Raw genomic sequence first — 18,332 nt, forward strand, 5'->3', positions numbered from 1 at the left:
AAAATACAAGCTTTATATAACCGCGAAAGGAACAATCGACTAATTGGTATAAAAACAAAGCTACACATATCTTAATCCCAAACATTTTATAGCCAATAATTCTCTGCGTACACAACGCCTTTAAAACACCGATAAATAATGGCTAATATCTGTATATTACCGAACACCAACGGAGATTCAAGAGAAAAACGGTTTCCCATAATGTTTACTGGGAAAAATTGTACGCTTATATCTCAAACGACGTATCTCACGCTTTGAGGAACACACTTAGAACTTTTTCTTAGTAGCAGGTTGTAACCGTCTTAGTCTGAAAGGGGGTATCACGCGTCATATCAAAGGGCGTTTACGACGTTTTGAGTCCCCATTCCCCCGTGTAGCGGCCATAATGGCTCGCTTTGACTTACTAGATGGAATTTTTAATGCAATAATTTCGATAATTTATCGCTAGATAAGGCTCCTTTGTGGTCGGCGCGAGGTGGTGGGGGCGGCAAATTGGTTTTCTTTTTATCAGTAAACATTACGGTGGCCAACTTGATTGACCCCAGGCTGTGGCGTACACACGGTTAAGAAAAACTAAGGGAAATAAAATTCTGATTGTTATGTTCCATCTGAAATAAGATTCAAAACTTCGTCGCGATTAATGATGGGCATATCACATTCGCCGTAACACATTCCTAGGCGGTAGTAAATTACTGACCTTTAATATGCTCAATAATCTTAAATTGGAAATATCTTCTTCTTCTAATCCTATTTGTTCCCTGGTAACTGGTGGTCTCGAACAACAGATTTCCATACATAGCGCGGTTATAATTTCTTATCGTTTTCTTTAAGTTTAAAAATCTTTTGTCGCTATTACCTCGTAGTTATCGCCTGCTGGGATGTAGGTCTCGAACAACAGATTTCCATGCATGCCGATTATATTTTTTTATCGTTTACTTTAAATTTGTCTAATAACCCGCCGGCGTGGTCGATGATTTTCCCTCATTCAGCGCTTATCGCTAACGACCCGCCAGGGTCGATTAATTCTTTCAAATATTCTCCTCTCAGACGACGCTCTGAGCCGAGGTTCGCGTCCATTTGTCCGGCCAAGTAGTTAATTCCATTTGCGGCAAATCTACAATTTGTCAAGTCAAAAAAGAATACGCACGTATGACGTCATCAAAAAACGTGATCAAACTAAGGCGACGGAGTACCTTTACACCAGTGTGTAAAATAATGTAAGCTTTCAATTCTAAAGCGACACTTTTGAGGTTCCGTAGGCTGTGTAATTAAATACGTGACGTCATTTAGCGATGGCCTCTCGCAGTAATTTGCGAAAATGGAAAGATGGCCGCGACGATAATGTCACTTTGTCCCGTTTTTTTTTTTAATATTAAAAAGTCGGGCACAAAGTTCGTACCACCCATTTTAGGACAAATTCAATTTTTGTTTCGTCTGTTTTCGATTTTGATCTTCCTTTTCGAAATGAGAATTGGAAGTGAAAAAAAACGTACGCCTTAAAGCTGCCAGTCGTATCTGATTATTCAAATCGCTGCCGATAACTTTTTATTATTTCGTCTCGAGACCGAATTCTCAATACTGTTGAAGCCTTGCACATTTTGTTATTTAAAAACAGACCTTAGACTGTCAGTAAGTGTCCCGTGTAGTCCCGCTTGTCACCAACCTCATCAACCCTGGTGTCAGGGTATGAACCACCAAAGGCCCCTATAACATGGCTCATGAGACGGCTGCATACTTAAGGAAATAGTAGCCAAGACCTACTGCTTAACGTTCCCTCTAGAAGCAAGAATCATTTTACGTTTTAACAATCGGGTGATCAGCTTGAAATGTTTTAATCAAACTAGGGAAAGTGATTTTTGTGATATATTCCAAACGCTATTCGAACCTCAACTACTGGATTACAGATTTGTTATTCCCTTGTTCCCCGATAGGTACATATAATTTGGGTATTTTCAAGGCATGACTGAGGCACTATTTGAGTTTGCGTGCTCCATCTGAGACATCGCTGCTTAAAACCAGTCTGAATTCAAATCATTTAAAGAAAAAAAAATCAAATCTGGTATGGAAATAGTTTAAGAGTCAGGGAAGGGTATAACATAGTTTCTATCCCAGAAATCATCCATTAAAGGAATGAAAACTGGAGCCAAAAATGCAGGCCGAGTCGCGGGAGTAAAGCTGGTACTCGATATAATTATAGCCACTTATACATAGAAAACTAAATCCTTGTTTAATAAGCGATAAGCTCGTCTGCGAGCGCCGATACTACCGTTGGCAGTGTGCCCAGGTTCTTACTTGATTATCTGAGAGTATATCTACTGCGCGATAAAAAATTGGATGCCCCAGTTCAGGATTTATCTCAGTGTCATTTTTATTCGATTTAGTTTCGTATTTATGATACACTATGCCATCACTTTAGGAGTTGGGATAAATAGCATTCAGTAACTCATACCGGCACGCTTGTATCCTCGAAAGGGTAGGTAGAGTTGTTAATATATACACCCACTCCTCACCACCTATGTCCTTTGTGAGCCCTAGTTGGATTAGGACATTACAGGCTGATCACCTGATTGTCCAAAAAGTAACACGATCCGTGACTAGGAAGGCACGTTAAGCCGTTGGTCCCGGTTACTACTTACTGATTTAAGTGAGTAGTCGTTACATGAGCCACGTCAGGGACTTTCGGCGGCTCAATAATAACCCACCAGGGTTGATGAGGTTGGTACTCCACCTCACAACCCACACGATAGAAGACTACTTTACCGACCGAGCTAGACTCGGGGTGCTGCGCGCGCGATAGATAGGTACTAGCACAAACAGACTACCCAATACATATTCATTTACATTTATTTGCTTACTTTACTACATTTACTTACTGATTATACCTATATCATCTCCCTAGAATTATCCCGTTTTTCACTGGGTCCGCTTAAAAAACCTGAAGATTTGATAGGTCCGGTTTTTTTACAGAAGCGACTGCCTGTCTGACGTTCAACCCGCGAAGTGAAAACCAGCCCAATACAGGTTAGGTCACATACCTCCGAAAGTGCATTTCTCAGGAATGTTGGTTTCCTCACAATGTTTACCTTCACCGCTGAGCTCGTGATAATAATTTATGATCCAAACATGAAAACAAATTCGATAATCATTGATGTAGGGCTGTGCTGGATTCGAACCTGCGACCTCAAAGTGAGAGGCAAGCGTTCAACCAACTGGGCTACCACGGCTCTCTTTATACCTACATAAATTACTATTATTTTTCTAACACAAAGTATTTATGTATGTATACGTTTTTGTGATAATATTTGTTCATGTACACTTTAATTCTATGTAAGTAATTTGGTGTTATATAATCTATAATGTACACTATTAACGCATATTTATGGAACACGACGTTCATGCCTCACTCAGCAGGGTCCACATAATACCAGGGTCATGGTTCACGCCGCGACTTGCGCTGAGTGAGACCCATTTACCCCAGGACGTCCACCACCTTATGATCATTTCGACGAACATCCGTTTTGCTTCTTTGTGAAAATGCATTCCTTTTATAATAAACAATTTCTATTAAATTTGAAAAATTTTTCGGAAAATTCGTGGCTCCTAGCGCCATCTAGTGTCGAGTAGCTGAATTTATTTTCTTCCTTGGTTGCAAAATTGTTTTCATTCTTTACCGGCGTTCTTAGAGTATTTAATTGTTAAAACGTACACATAATCATACTTAAGCTCACGACTATGTCCCAATTGGGGTAGTCAGAAGTGAATCCATCGCAACAGGAACTAACCCACTGAGGCGTCGGTGAGCTTTTGTTACACCAACGTGACAGGTGCTGAGCCGTATCGCCGTCTATAATGGTTGAGCCAACTGTATTACTGAAAACTGAACTTACGATAAATTAAGACATTGTTTTAAGTTTGCGCGGTTATTGTCATAATTAAAACACATAATAACGGGTTCTTACGGAGTCTCATATCCCCATTTAAACGCGGTAAGAACCCGTTATTATGTGTTTTAATTAAGACATTTTTGACATTGTGCTGTTTATTTGCTTTAATGTGGCCTTTTTAACCCAATGTTACAATATTACTTCTTATTAATAATGTTATCGTATACATAAATACAAATAATAAATTCGTATCACAATTTTTTAGAGCTCGTTTGTTGTTGCAATGGTAAAAGTCAAGATAAAGTTCACACTCTTCTTCCTTATTAGGGTAGACAGATCGAGAAGTTGCTTGAAGATAAATTATTTGCGTCAAAGCTCCAAAAGTGAATATTACGTACCATAGTATAATAGGTTTAGTATCGTATTGTACTACAATAATAAAACGATCCAATAAGTATTGTCTATAATGGTAATTATTTATAGTAAGCACTAAAACCAAACCGGCAAACAAATACAAATTGCTCAAAACACCGGAAATGACATGTCACATTAAAACTCGAAATTAAAATTCCGAACAGGAAACGTTAAAAACATATTCTAAATCCAAACAATAATTTGAACGCATGCAACGGGTAATCTTTGCGAAGCGCGTCCTGTGGTCACGTAATGCAAAATGGCGGAAAAAATGACGTAAAAAAATATCTGTCCCAACCACCGATCGCGATACACGGAGAAACGCGGGATGAATATATTAATTTTTATATTATTTTATTAAATATGGAAAAAAATAATGCCCACCCCCTTCTGTAGCCCACCTTATAGGGTTGGGGTGTTGGTGATCTGAGTCAGAGAGTTGACTCATTGAAAAGATTTCAGTTGGTTGGTTGGTTGTTATATAATATTTGCACACCTACCTGCTTGCTTGAATGCATGCACTATATTACTTAGAATAAGATCTTCAAATTTGTATTCTTGCAAATAAATGATTGACTATGATTTGAACGGCCTCCGTAGTCCAGTGGTTGAGCGTTGTGCTCACGATCCGGAGGTCCCGGGTTCGAATCCCGGTGGGGGCAAATCACAAAAATCACTTTGTGATCCCTAGTTTGATTAGGACATTACCGGCTGATCACCAGATTGTCCAAAAAGTAAAAAGATCCGTGCTTCGGAAGGCACGTTAAGCCGTTAGTCCCGGTTATTACTTACTGACGTAAGTACGTAGTCGTTATATGAGTCATGTCAGGGGCCTTTGGCGGCTTAATCGTAAGCCTGACACCAGGGTTGATGAGGTTGGTAATTCACCTCACAGCCCACACGATAGAAGAAGAAGAAGAATTTGAACGGCCTCCGTGGTCCAGTTTTGGTCAAGGTTGAGCGTTAGGCTCACGATCCGGAGAAATATCACAAAAAATACTTTGTAATCACCTGATTGTCCGAAAGTAAGATGATCCGTGTTACGAAGGACACGTTAAGCCGTTGGTTCCAGTTACTACTTACTGATGTACATACGTAGTCGTTACATGAGTCATGTCAGCGGCTCAATAGTAACCCTGACCAGCCTGACCAGTACATTATTAGAGAAGAATTATGATTTGGGTCATGATTTGTTCTCTGAGTTACTACTACGTACTTAAATAAAATCATCTACATTACTAAAGTTATTTAAGCGTTTAAGTGATAGTTTTCTTAGTCTACTTCACCTTAGCTGTACCATGTCAACCGGCGTTAATGTACTGTTGAACAAATCAATTGTTATAATAATAGGAATTGTTATTAATAAGATAATAATAATAACTTTTATTTCGGGCCAAAATCCATAACGTGTTAGTGACAAAAAACTTAAAAACTATGTTAGCAGGAAACTTAGTATCTATTCTATTTACAATTTACAGCATAATAATTATTTATTTTTAATTATACATCTACTTCAGGCAAAACAAGACGAGAACACCGAGAGCGCACCCACCAGTCCGCAGTTGAGCAGTATGGTGGAGTATGCTCCATATCCCCTCGGGTTGATTGGACCATGCTTACATGGTTACCATCAATTTGCTATTTAGAATAAACGATTCTGATAGCCGAGCCCGTGGCCTTGGTGCTACAGACATGGTAGATTGGGTAGTTAAGTAACCATTTAAACCACCATGCGGGCCCAGTGCGGATTGGTGGTTATTAACGACTGCTAATGCAGCCGGGACCTACGGCTTAACGTGACTTCCGAAGCACGGAGGAGCTTGAGATGAACTTTTTATTGTGATCACCCATCCTATGGCCTACCTTTGCGAAAGTTGCTTAACTTCAACAATCGCAGACCGAGCGCGGTTACCGCTGCACCACCGAGCTCCTCAAACCACAATAATGCCCAAGACTCGACTCACTCAAATGATTGACTCAATCACCCCACCCTATCACCTTGGTCATAATTGTGTACGGCTTAGGCAGCGTGTATCTCGAATTTTAATATCGGCAACGGTAATCCCCGAGCCTTTATTTTTACTGTACTTACGCCGAAATTTGCATATAGAATTATGTTTTATGGTCTAATGTATAATGCATGATTATCTATGGACAGGCTTTTCGGCGGGAAACGGGAACGGGACAGTTGCTTTCTTCATTGAGTAATCTAAATAATTAATACAAAGTGGTGTTTTGTGGTTAATGATCGCATTAAGTTAGTCGGAAGACATTCGCGAGTGTTATTATATTGGAGTATTCAATAAACAAAGTGTATCTGCCTACTTTCGCTTCGTCCCGGGAAGCCGCTTCATAGCTCAAAAGTTTATGCGGACTTTTGAGTTAATTCGTTTGGGGTTCGGAGTAGGAGTCTACTCCGAGGGTGGGGGCTTAGGTTTCATCATCATCACCTTTCATCATTTCATTAATCATCAAGAAAAAAAATACGTCAGACATGGCTGTATGGGCATAGTTCCCTTTGCCTTACCCTTCGGGGAAAACCAAAACAAAAAAAAAATATCTATGGACAATAAAACGGAAAGGGGTGTTGTTGGGTACACCTACCAGAAGGTCTTGTTTCTACGTGGTAAAAAGTGAATCTTTATTGTTTAATAGAGTTTATTCAATCTTCGTAAAAAGATCTCCAGATTACGTGGGGAATGTTACATCCAATCTAAACATACCAGGGCTTAGACCAAGAGGACTACCAAAAACAAGATGGGCGGATGTGGTCGAAAAAGACCGGTGTATGTGCAATGTCTCCGAGAACGACACGTCTGATAGAGCGAAGTGGAAGAGAAGTACGAAGAAGGCAAACCCCATCAGATGGGAATAATAAATGCCAAGGAGAGAGAAAAAGAGAGAATTTATTCAATCTTCTCCTGTTATGAAGTATAAGCAGTACCCATAACATGACATAAAGAGCCTATAATCCCACTGCTTGGCACAAGCCTCCTCAACTGGGCACCCTCAGGCATGTTGTCTTGTGAGAGCCCTCAGCGCTCCCCATTTGTCCGGCCTAGTAGTTTATGCCCTTTGTGGCAAATCTACAATGATCACAATAATTCACTAAAGAACAACTATCTAGCCAATTACATCACGCATTGAAACTTGCAACGTAAACAATGAGTGAAATAATGTGAGTAAAATGGCCATCATTATCGGTCTGTTCGAAACCGGCGGCGGAGGTTTTCGTCACCGAATTTATGCGCGGCCCGCGACCGCATGGGGTAGGGTTGCAGTCGTAGCGGGGTATAAGGATCAAGGTACATTGTTTTAAGTTTACGCGGTTACTATCATAATTAAAGCACATAATAACGGGTTCTTACCGCGTTTTTGGGGATATGAGACTCCCGATATTTCGACACTGTTGTTGTTGTTGTTGATCGGGAGTCTCATATCCCCATTTAAACGCGGTAAGAACCCGTTATTATGTGCTTTAATTAAGGATCAAGGTACATACATTTGCAATTATTTTTGTTTTTTTTTTTTAAATAAACGTTTTGTTGGCCATCACAACTTAGAAGCTTGGTGTAGTATGGGTACAAGTAATTATAGTTCATGCGAGGGATGTACAGTCATGAGCAATATCATGTACCCACCCACTTTAGAACCCTGGCGCACTATCATATTTGACATTTAATGAGACTTTCGGTTTAATTTGTCAAAATAGTTAATGTGACATGGTTTCAAAGTGTATACATATTAGTAATAGAGTGATAGAGTGAGAAACAGTGTGATAAGACAGAGATGTGGTGTAAAAGACGATATAGTGACTAGGATTGAGAAGGGAATGTTAGGTTGGTTTGGACACGTAGAGCGGATGAAGGATAATAGGATTGCAAAAGCGGTATATAAAGCGAAAGTTGATGGTAGGGCTGGCAGAGGAAGACCGAGAAGGACTTATGATGACCAAATTGGAGATGTCCTTAGAAAAGGTTCAATACGATCTACTCTGAACCGGCGTGCGTGTATGAAGCGATTGATGAATGTGGAGGAAGCAAGAGAAGTGTGTCAGGATCGAAGCAAATGGAATTCTATAGTCTCTGCTTACCCCGGTGGGAAATAGGCGTGAGTTTATACATATTAGTACTCGTGACCGTATCGTGCCCCAATTAAGAATATTATACTTTTAGAATACGGTAGTTTCCAACTAGTCAAATCAGTTAGTTTTTACTAAACGTCAAAACACGAAATTACTATTTATTTATTTATTCGGATTTGGACTAGGAATTTGTATGAAAAAGCAACCTGAGACGACATAGAAAAAAAAACGTGACAAAATATCGCACTTATTCGCAGTTTTTTGTCACCTTTAGATCTGTTTTTATTTAGTCATCAGAATTTCATAATTTATCTTTGACCTAGGAAACCACCCAATTGTTATGTTACGTCGTATTATACGTTTGTCTGAACCGTGTCCAATATTAAGTCATCCCGCTAAAAGAAAACAAGAAGAAAGAAGCTTGCACTCGCGCCCCACCCTATAGGGGTCGCAGCCATTGCAAGGGTTTAAGCACTTTGATTCTTTCCAATAATCGCCGGCTAATGCACTGCGGTATCATCTGCCATTGTTTTAATTTGGCCCTCTGAGAGCACGGTAAATATGGATTTGGTGGTTATTGGGAGTTTGTTTTCCAATACTCTTTTTCGGTTTGGGTTTTATTTTTGGGCGGAGTGGATTTTAAGTGATTGGGATTGGTATTGTTGTGTTTTGTACGGGGTAAGAAAAGGTTAACGTCGTGTCTTATAGGGAAGTCAAGGAATTGGCCTTTGATAGACTAGAATGGAAAATGCTACACCGACAAGAGCGTGGCTCTTAAATTGATGATGATGAAGAATGAGGGACTTTCCAGGCTACTTTCCTCAAAAACAATATAGGTGGCGCTGTTCATATTTTTTTCGTTGAACCTTCTAATTTCATGGATAACAGACATTATGCATCTTTTATCTTTGTTTTTGGGTATAAATGATGACCCTTTTTATTGCACCCACGCACAATTACATCTTCCGCCCATTGTTATTCTGATCAAAATAATGAGAAGCAATATAGGAATATAAGTAGCAACATAATTATATACATGGTGTGGTATATCAAGCACACTTAATTAATTAATATTAATAATGGTAATATAATAATTATTATTTTTATACATATACCCACCCCCTCCGGTTGTTTGAGGGGAGGCCTGTGCCCAGCAGTGGGACGTATATAGGCAGTTTATGTTATGTATGTATACATATAATGGTGCTAATTCCTGTAAACACCATCTAATTTTACTTTAAGTTATATCTGTCATTTTCTTATCCGCCGAAAAGGAAATGGACGGATGATTGACAGCTGTTAATTTTTTAAATGAGTGATAACTCAGGCGAATTAAATAGGCATCTCGCTAATATACAACCCGTATGACGTGTGATGTCATTTAGTCGAGTCATTGGACAATGTGTTATTTCGACAGGGTTGTTTTTTTTTACGTAAAATTGTCGTGTGTTCCATATGTGCCTGTAAAAAAGACTAAAATTATGAAAATTTGCATAAATCGTTGTGGCATATTTATCACTATAAAAAATTAAATCCATTTGTTTTTTTCTAATCAAGATTCTCTCAAGGCGACGCCGATAGATGCCGTAATCACATCATTCCGATAGCGAACTATCTCGCCGAGATATGATTAACAAAGTTTTTTAATCAATAAAACAACAAAAAGAAGCCGGCTCCTTCCTGCTTCGCTTTTTTCCACTTTTTTTTCATTGGACTAGGTTTAACTTGGGAGAGAGTATTAGGAACGTTATATGGTAGAAGCTATAGTATAGTGAGGAGCTCGGTGGCGCAGCGGTAAACGCGCTCGATCTGCGATTGTTGAAGTTAAGCAACTTTCGCAAAGGCCGGTCATAGGATGGGTGACCACAAAAAAAAATCATCTCGAGGTCCTCCGAGCTTCGGAAGGCACGATAAGCCGTTGGTCCCAGCTGCATTAGCAGTCGTTAATAACCACCAATCCGCACTGGGCCCGCGTGATGGTTTAAGGCCAGATCTCCCTATCCATCCATAGGGAAGGCCCGTGCCCCAGCAGTGGGGACGTTAATGGGCTGATGATGATGATAGTATGGCCGCTTGTTTTTCTACTTCTGAAAATATTATTTTCCTACCAGTTTTACCATCGTCTGAATCTCTTACACCCTCTGTAGTCCACCCACTCCTCGCCGGCTATCTTCAAGACCCGTGTAGAAGGGAGCGAGCCTATTGCCATCAACCGGGCACAAATCCTGGAAACCACGTGATATCAATTATCTATGATCAAACATGAATTCAAACTCAAAGTGGAATTCATCAGAGTCCGCGCCGGAATCTTGGGAAACTATGAGGCAAATCACGTGTTCTCGGAGCAGGGCTATCGCGGAACTTTTCACAGCCAATAATAATGGCATTATAATGCCATAGTATGCCTGATATTTCACCTCTTTACACGTGTCATAAATATAACGAATATTTATTGATGATACACGCGTAGCTGCGTAGCAACATTCTACGCCGTAACGAGTGCTACGACTGCGGTCCCCGTTTGGGAAATATTGATACCAATTCCTATAGACATCATCTAATTTTATTTTAAGGTATCTGTCATTTTCTTATCCGCCGAAAAGGAAAGGGACGGGTAATCAACACCTATAAAATTTATGGAACACACGACAATTTTAGACACTAATATAAAACAACCCTCTAAAAATTTTAAATTGGCCATTAACCCCACAAAATTAAGTTGACAGCAACTGTCAAACGGTTTACATATCAGCGAGATACCCGTTTGATTCGTCTGGGTTATTTATTCAATTTAAAATTACCACCTGTCAATCATCCGTCCCTTTCCTTTTCGGAGGATAAGAAAATGATAGATATAACTTAAAATAAAATTAGAACGTGTCTGCAGGGATCGGGGCCATTGTATGTTATGTTTGAAAACTGACTCTCTTCTAATCCTCACTCCACAATTACCGTCCTCTCTGGCTTTATTTCTCATTACTCCGTCGGCAGGCCGTTTCCTCTTACGTCATACTTATAATCATTTATCGTTTGATGGCCAGCCCTGCCTATTTTTGTAGGAAATTGAAAAAGTTGGCGATCATCTACTAGAAAATTGGAAGACAATCAAAGAGCCTTTGCCGTCGAGAAATATTTTGTTTTGAAAGCTGTTTTATCGTCACACTGTGGTCACACCCCATTATTTTGTACTGCGTTTTTATATTCGACTTTATGAGTTTGAATTCATATTTGGATCATAGTAGATAATTGATATCCGTGGTTTCCAGGGTTTGTGCCCGGTTGATGGCAATAGGCTCGCCCCCTATTACATGGGAATTAAACACAGCTGGCTAGAAGGGTGTAAAGAGATTCAGACGATGTTAAAACTGAAAAAATAAAAAAACACTGGTTGTAATTAAAGCACATAATAACGGGTTCTTACCGCGTTTAAATGGGGATATGAGACTCCCGGTATTTCGACACTGTTGCAAGTGCCATGACCACGGGGTGTCATCCCGTGATCATGGCACTTGCAACGCGGTAAGAACCCGTTATTATGTGCTTTAATTATGATAATAACCGCGTAAACTTAAAACAATATATAAACACTGGTTGGTTGTTAAAACTGATGGGAAAATAATATTTTTCCCATCGTCATTGTCTGAATCTCTTTAAATGGGAATGATGTGGGTGTATATACTATACACCTTTATCTATCCCATCGATAATACAATTTATTTTTATTGGGAAGTTTCTTAGGTCAAAGATAAATTATGAAATTCTGATTACTAAATAAAGACAGATCTAAAGGTGACAAAAAACGTTTTCTTTTTTGCGCTTTAGTCGGTAAAGTAATCGCCATTCCTCTCTTCTCTCCGCCAAATCCTTCACCTCAGGATACGTCAGAACCTTCACCTTCTCTTTTTTTGGTTTCATAAATAATCTTCTAGGTCTACCCCTTCCTCTCTTTCCTTCAAATTTTCCTTCTATGATGTTTGTTATAATCATCATCATCATTAATTTACGAGCCACGCTCTTGTCTGTGTAGCATTCTCCATGATACTTTTTTAGGGAGACATAGGGCAGTGGTTTACCTTTTGCCTTCCGCCCCGTTCTTTATAAACGAATCTAAAATTTATGTTTGTATGTAGTATGTATGTGTAACTACTACCCAAAGTATTCCTAGCGCAGTAAATCGAAAGCGGGATGCGGGCGAACCGGTCGGTACCGATATACGCCGGCAGATAATTCCGCTACATTAACTGCACTTAATTACCTACCTATGTATAATGTACACTGAAATTTTGGTCCAACCAGTTACTTCTGCACTAGGCAGACTAAATATGAATTTGTACTAGTTTGAATACTCGCACCAGGCGTGTGGAACGTGAGCGAATAAAACGCTTTCAGCTGCTTATCTTTAGGGTTTTATTCTCCCATGTGAGTTGTGAGATCAAGCGACGATTTATAGTTCGTCACAATTGGGTAGTTTCCTAAGTCAAAGATAAATTATGAAATTCTGATTACTAAATACAGATCTAAAATTGTAATAATAAGTCCGACATTTTATCACGTTTTTCTATGATGTCACATGTTGCTTTTTCATGCAAATTCCATAGTGATTTCGTGTTTTGGCGTTTAGTAAAAATAACTGATTTGACTAGTTGGAGACTGGTCTATTGAAGACTGACCAGTTCGAATCCCGGTGGGGGCATATCACAAAAGTCACTTTGTGAGCCCTGGTTTCGTTATTTGCAGGCTGATCACCCGACATTCCGAAAGTAAGATGATTTGTGCTTCGGAAAAAAAATGACCATTCAAGGTAGTTGGATACAAGGTACCTAATGAATAAAAATATTTTTGGATATGTATTAAAATAATCGACCTCATCAACCTAGGTGAGGAATTATTGTTAATTATTTTATGACGATAAATTCAATTCAATTCAAATTATTTCAAATTAATATCCATAATTATAAGTACATTAGATTAGATTCCATTATTAAAATTACATTATATAAAATCAAATAAAATTAAAGGTAAAAATGTTGTTCCAGAAACTCCACCTGCTATCTCCACCGGCGTTTCCAGTGGAGCGCGTCGTGACCAGCGGGTGTGGCAGCAGGCTGTGCGTGTGGGGGTCGCGTGGAGTCACAGTGGTGGAGCTCCCCTCCCGATGGGGCAGGGGGGGACTGTTTGACGCTGGCAACGCGACTGTCTTGTGCAAGTAAGTTGTCTTTTATCATCATCACTAATTTAAGAGCCACACTCTTGTCGGTGTAGCATTCTCCATGCTACTTTTTAGGGATAAATAAGGCAGTGGTTTCCGTCTTGCCTTCCACCCTTTTTTCTTAAATGTATTTTTAGCAAACCTAACATAACAACATAAGCTCACGACTATATCCCAATTGGGGTAGTCAGATGTACATTCATCGCAAAATTAACTAAGTACGGTCATGAGTACCTACTAATATATAATACACTTTGAAACCATGTCACATTAACTTTTTTGACAAATTAAACCGTAAGTCTTATTAAATGTCCAATATGATAGTGCGACAGGGTTCTAAAGTGGATACATGATATTTCTTATGGCTGTACTTATTAAAAAAAACTAATTCCAATTCCTACCACAACCAATACGGAAAGCTTAGCCACAATCCGTATTGGTACGACCGAGTGCACAAATCCGAACCCCCCTAAGGAACCCCCTGTCTGGATGCGGGCAAATCTTGGAATTAATTTTACTGGCAAAATATGCAAATGGCAAGATATAGCCAAATAACATGTACAAAAGAGTGGTGACTCCGGTTTCGAGAGCTGTAGATTAAGCAGGGAAGTGCAGACTTGACTAGAGCCATATTGTTATTTGTAGGGCAGGATGAAGGCACGGTGGTCCAGTGTGTCACCGGCTTGCTTCTCAAACAGGGAACGGTGGTTCAAAACCCCACCACGTATACCACGCTGCTCCACTGCGGGTTGGCGTTAGCGCTTTTTACTTAAGACGTGGAGGTTGGAGTGGAACATGTTCGACGGCCAAATTCGGACCTTTTGGCAGAAAAATATGATTCCGTGACCCGGAGGGCACGTTATGCCGTTCCTCCCGACTAATACGCAAACGTCACAAAAACAATTAAAGTCCCGCCGCCGAGAGAATGCGCATTTGACAGCTGGTGATTCGATATCTTCGAAGCGGCGAACACATTACGATGAAAAAAATATTTTGACCTTACATCGGCACTAAATAACCCCCGACCAACTAAGAACCCGTTATTATGTGCTTTCATTATGGCACTAAATAATACAAAAAATGATCGAAATATTACAGTAACAGTGTGACTTAATGCCCATCCCTGGTTCTGTCAATCTGTTAAATGTCAAATGCGCATTCTCTCGACGGCGGGACTTTAATTGTTTTTGTGACGTTTGCGTATTAGTCGGGAGGAACGGCATAACGTGCCCTCCGGGTCACGGAATCATATTTTTCTGCCAATCAGGTGATTAAAACACATAATAACGGGTTCTTACCGCGTTTAAAGTAGGGATATGAGACCCCCGATATTTCGACACTGTTGCAAGTGCCATGATCACGTCACACACAGTCTCATATCCCTACTATAAACGCGGTAAGAACCCGTTATTATGTGTTTTAATTATGATAATAACCGCGTAAACTTAAAACAATCAAGTGATTGCTTGTGATGCTCTTACCAAACAAAAGACAGTTTCACGAAGTATGAATTCAATGATGAGAATTATGTCCAGTCTCCGAGAAGTAGCGGAATATTCTGTGTTAATCGCCACCTCTGGCTAAAGTAACGGCGCTTCGAGCAGCTAATAGGTAACAGGATTTACGGCGATAGTGTATACACGTCGTGCTGGTGAAATATTAAACGTTTATTTGTTCGAAACTCCACTGTGAACATCACGCCGATATCTCTGAAAGGGTAGGCAGATGTGTATGATAGGATAATTCTGACAATGGCTGACAATCCGAATTATTGATTATAAAGATATATCATTTTTATAATTATTGATTGATTGATGAGTCTGAGTTGATATCAAGTGAAATTTTCTGTCGCAAAAGTATGGAATTGAAAATAATAAAAAAAAACACTAAAATTTGTATGAATTTTCCGACAGAAAATTCGAATCATGATCCGAATTATCCCCGTCATTTATATTAACGTAACGTATGTTAACGTTGTAACGTAACGTATGTTAGAGTGGCACTAATATCCATACGCTCTTGGGTGTAAGTGACATCGTAACGACGGAAAATTCCACTTGATATCAACTCAGAATCGTGGTCTGAATCATCCCCCTCAGTATTCGCTAAGATGTCACAAATACCCTGTATACACATACTACTACTACTACTAACCAGCTATGCTTAAGTTTTTGACTTTGTAATCGCAAAAACATACATACATACACATACATAAACTCACGCCCGTAATCCCTAACGGGGTGGGCAGAGCCACAAGTAATCAAAGACAACTTGCAGCCACTGTTACTGTGTACTGTGTCTGTCGCAAAAACATATTTTTAAATTTTCGATTTTATAACTTATTCCGCGTTTTTACTTACTTTGTACTTAATACCTATATGTAATCATCTTATGAACTTAATCTTTCCACCGTGACCTATTTCCTATCTTTTTATCTTACTTTCCAATGTTTTACAAAACAAGGCGTAATTACCTTGCAACTATGAAGTATAAAGCCAACGCCTGCGGGAAAAGTGAAGGCAACTAATAAGGGCCGTGATAACTTGGAAGGAATGAGGTAAACATAGTTAATTTGCAAGTCTTATAAACAGAAAGAACTTACTGCTTTGGAAAATTTAAAAATAAATATCATACATTGAAATATTTTGATGTTGACCTGGTGGGCTTAAGCACACCCCAGAGACTTGATACAAAAAAAAACCTCGTTTTACACAGACACTACATCCGAACAGCCTCCTACTAGTGGTTACGCTCACGATCTGGAGGTCCGGGTTCGATTCCCGATGGGGACATTGTTGAAATCACTTTGTGAGTCTGTCCTTTGTTTGGTAGGTAAGGACTTTTCAGGCTTGAATCACCTGATTGTCCGAAAAAGTAAGATGATTCCGTGGTACAGAGGGCACGTTAAGCCGTTGGTCCCGGCTATTAGCCGTAAAAGCACCTCCACCAACCCGCATTGGAGCAGCGTGGTGGAGTATGTTTCATACCCCCTCCGGTTGATTGAGGGGAGGCCTGTGCCCAGCAGTGGCACATATATAGGCTGTTTACGTACACAGACACTACACATCGACGTTTCGGTTACGCGCATCTGTATGTGTGGCGTCTAACACCCATACGATTCAAGACTAAAATATGTTCGAGGGGGGGTGAGGTAAACCTAGCTCAGCCGCTGGTGGGGAGCGGAGACTTGCCGTTCTATACGTAGATTATTCCTTATTCTATGCCTTGAGTTTATAACACATAATATAAGCTCAAGACTATATCCTAGTAGGGTATTCAGAGGTACATCCATCGCAAGATGAAATAAGTAACCTCACTGAACTTTCCGTTAGGCTGACTTTGCAAATCGACGTATCTGCATTTTTTTGCTAAAATCATTTGCTTCTATATGCTGTTCTGGGAGCATATAAAAAACATAGAACACGTTCAGCTGCTTCTCTTCCCGGGCATGTCGTAAAAACCGACAGAGGGATTGTGTCCTCTAACATGATGGACTAATGTTATGGGCGATAGGCTGATCCCTTATCACCATAAGGTTCATCATATCCATCTTTGGACTTCGTATCAACAGTGGCTGCAAGTTGTCTTTGATTACTTGGCTCTGCCCACCCCATTAGGGATTACGGGCGTGAGTTTATGTATGTATGTATGTATTTGTGTCTTATTGATAATAGCAAAACGTGCAAATCAGATACGTCTAAAACTTCAAATACGTTTGTTAGCAACGTCAACGACGATATGTCAGATTTAAACTTCAAAACCCAACGACACCACACAGGCCACAGGCGAATGTTGGCATATTCCAAAGTATTCTGTCGATACCAAATTCGGACGCCGCGAGACTCACCTGTGATATGGTTATTGCTTCTCAGCAATAACCACTATAAACATTATAAGCAGTGTAAAAAGTAAGTTTTATGGAGTTGCCATGTCCTGTAGGACAAAAACTCCCAAATAAATAACGATTAAAAAAAAAGACACAGTTACTTTTTTTTTTCTCCAAATAGCTCCCCTACCCTTCCAGACTTTACAACAACATCGACATCGTAAACCTCTGTATTAATCCGCACTTGTAATATTAGCAATAAACAGCCCCTTTGGGCTAATTATGCTAAAATGCTAAGACGTTCAGGCGAAGTTGCCGTCTGCACCCAGATACCACTTTGTTGATAGTTCAGTCTATGTCGACGATAGCGAACCACAGTATAGATAAGTAGAGGACTTAGTCCTCTTCTTCCCTTCGATTTCAATGTCAAAGGTATTTTTAAAAACATGCCTTCGTGGTACTAACAAGATTCTCCAAAAGATATTTTTGTTACCTAACAACAATAATAGGCTTATTTCCTACTACTCAAATCAGTTACTTTTTACTAAACGTCAAAACACGAAATTACTATGGAATTTGTTTGTAAAAGCACACTGTGACGTCACAGGAAAACGTGATAAAATGTCGTAGGTACTTATTATTACGTTTTCTTTATTTAAAATTAATAAATAAGTTAAATAAAAAAAAAAGAAAACGTTTTTCGTTAGTTTTAGATCTGTCTTTATTTAGTTATCAGAATTTGATAATTTATCTTGAACTTAATACATAATCCAATTAAGAATTTCATTACGATTTAAATTAAGAATACGTTCCAAAATGTTACCAGCCAAAACGTTTGTATCTACGAGAAATATAACCTCATTGGTTAACAGCCTCCATCGAATTTAATATTCTGGCTGGATACATTTTGGAATT

The 18,332-nt window shown here is 39.4% G+C and overlaps 1 protein-coding gene across 1 annotated transcript in view; it reads left to right on the top strand.

The window, feature by feature from the left end:
- The window catches only part of LOC126375867 (nucleoporin 88), a 156,045-nt gene that overhangs the window by 80,978 nt on the left and 56,735 nt on the right, over nucleotides 1-18,332 (top strand). The window contains exon 2 of the mRNA XM_050022937.1: nucleotides 13,419-13,588. Within this exon, the coding sequence (XP_049878894.1) occupies nucleotides 13,419-13,588 (170 nt within the window). The remainder of the gene's footprint in view (nucleotides 1-13,418; nucleotides 13,589-18,332) is intronic.

This window comes from Pectinophora gossypiella, chromosome 20, assembly GCF_024362695.1.
Source record: "Pectinophora gossypiella chromosome 20, ilPecGoss1.1, whole genome shotgun sequence".
NCBI classification, from domain to species: domain Eukaryota; kingdom Metazoa; phylum Arthropoda; class Insecta; order Lepidoptera; family Gelechiidae; genus Pectinophora; species Pectinophora gossypiella.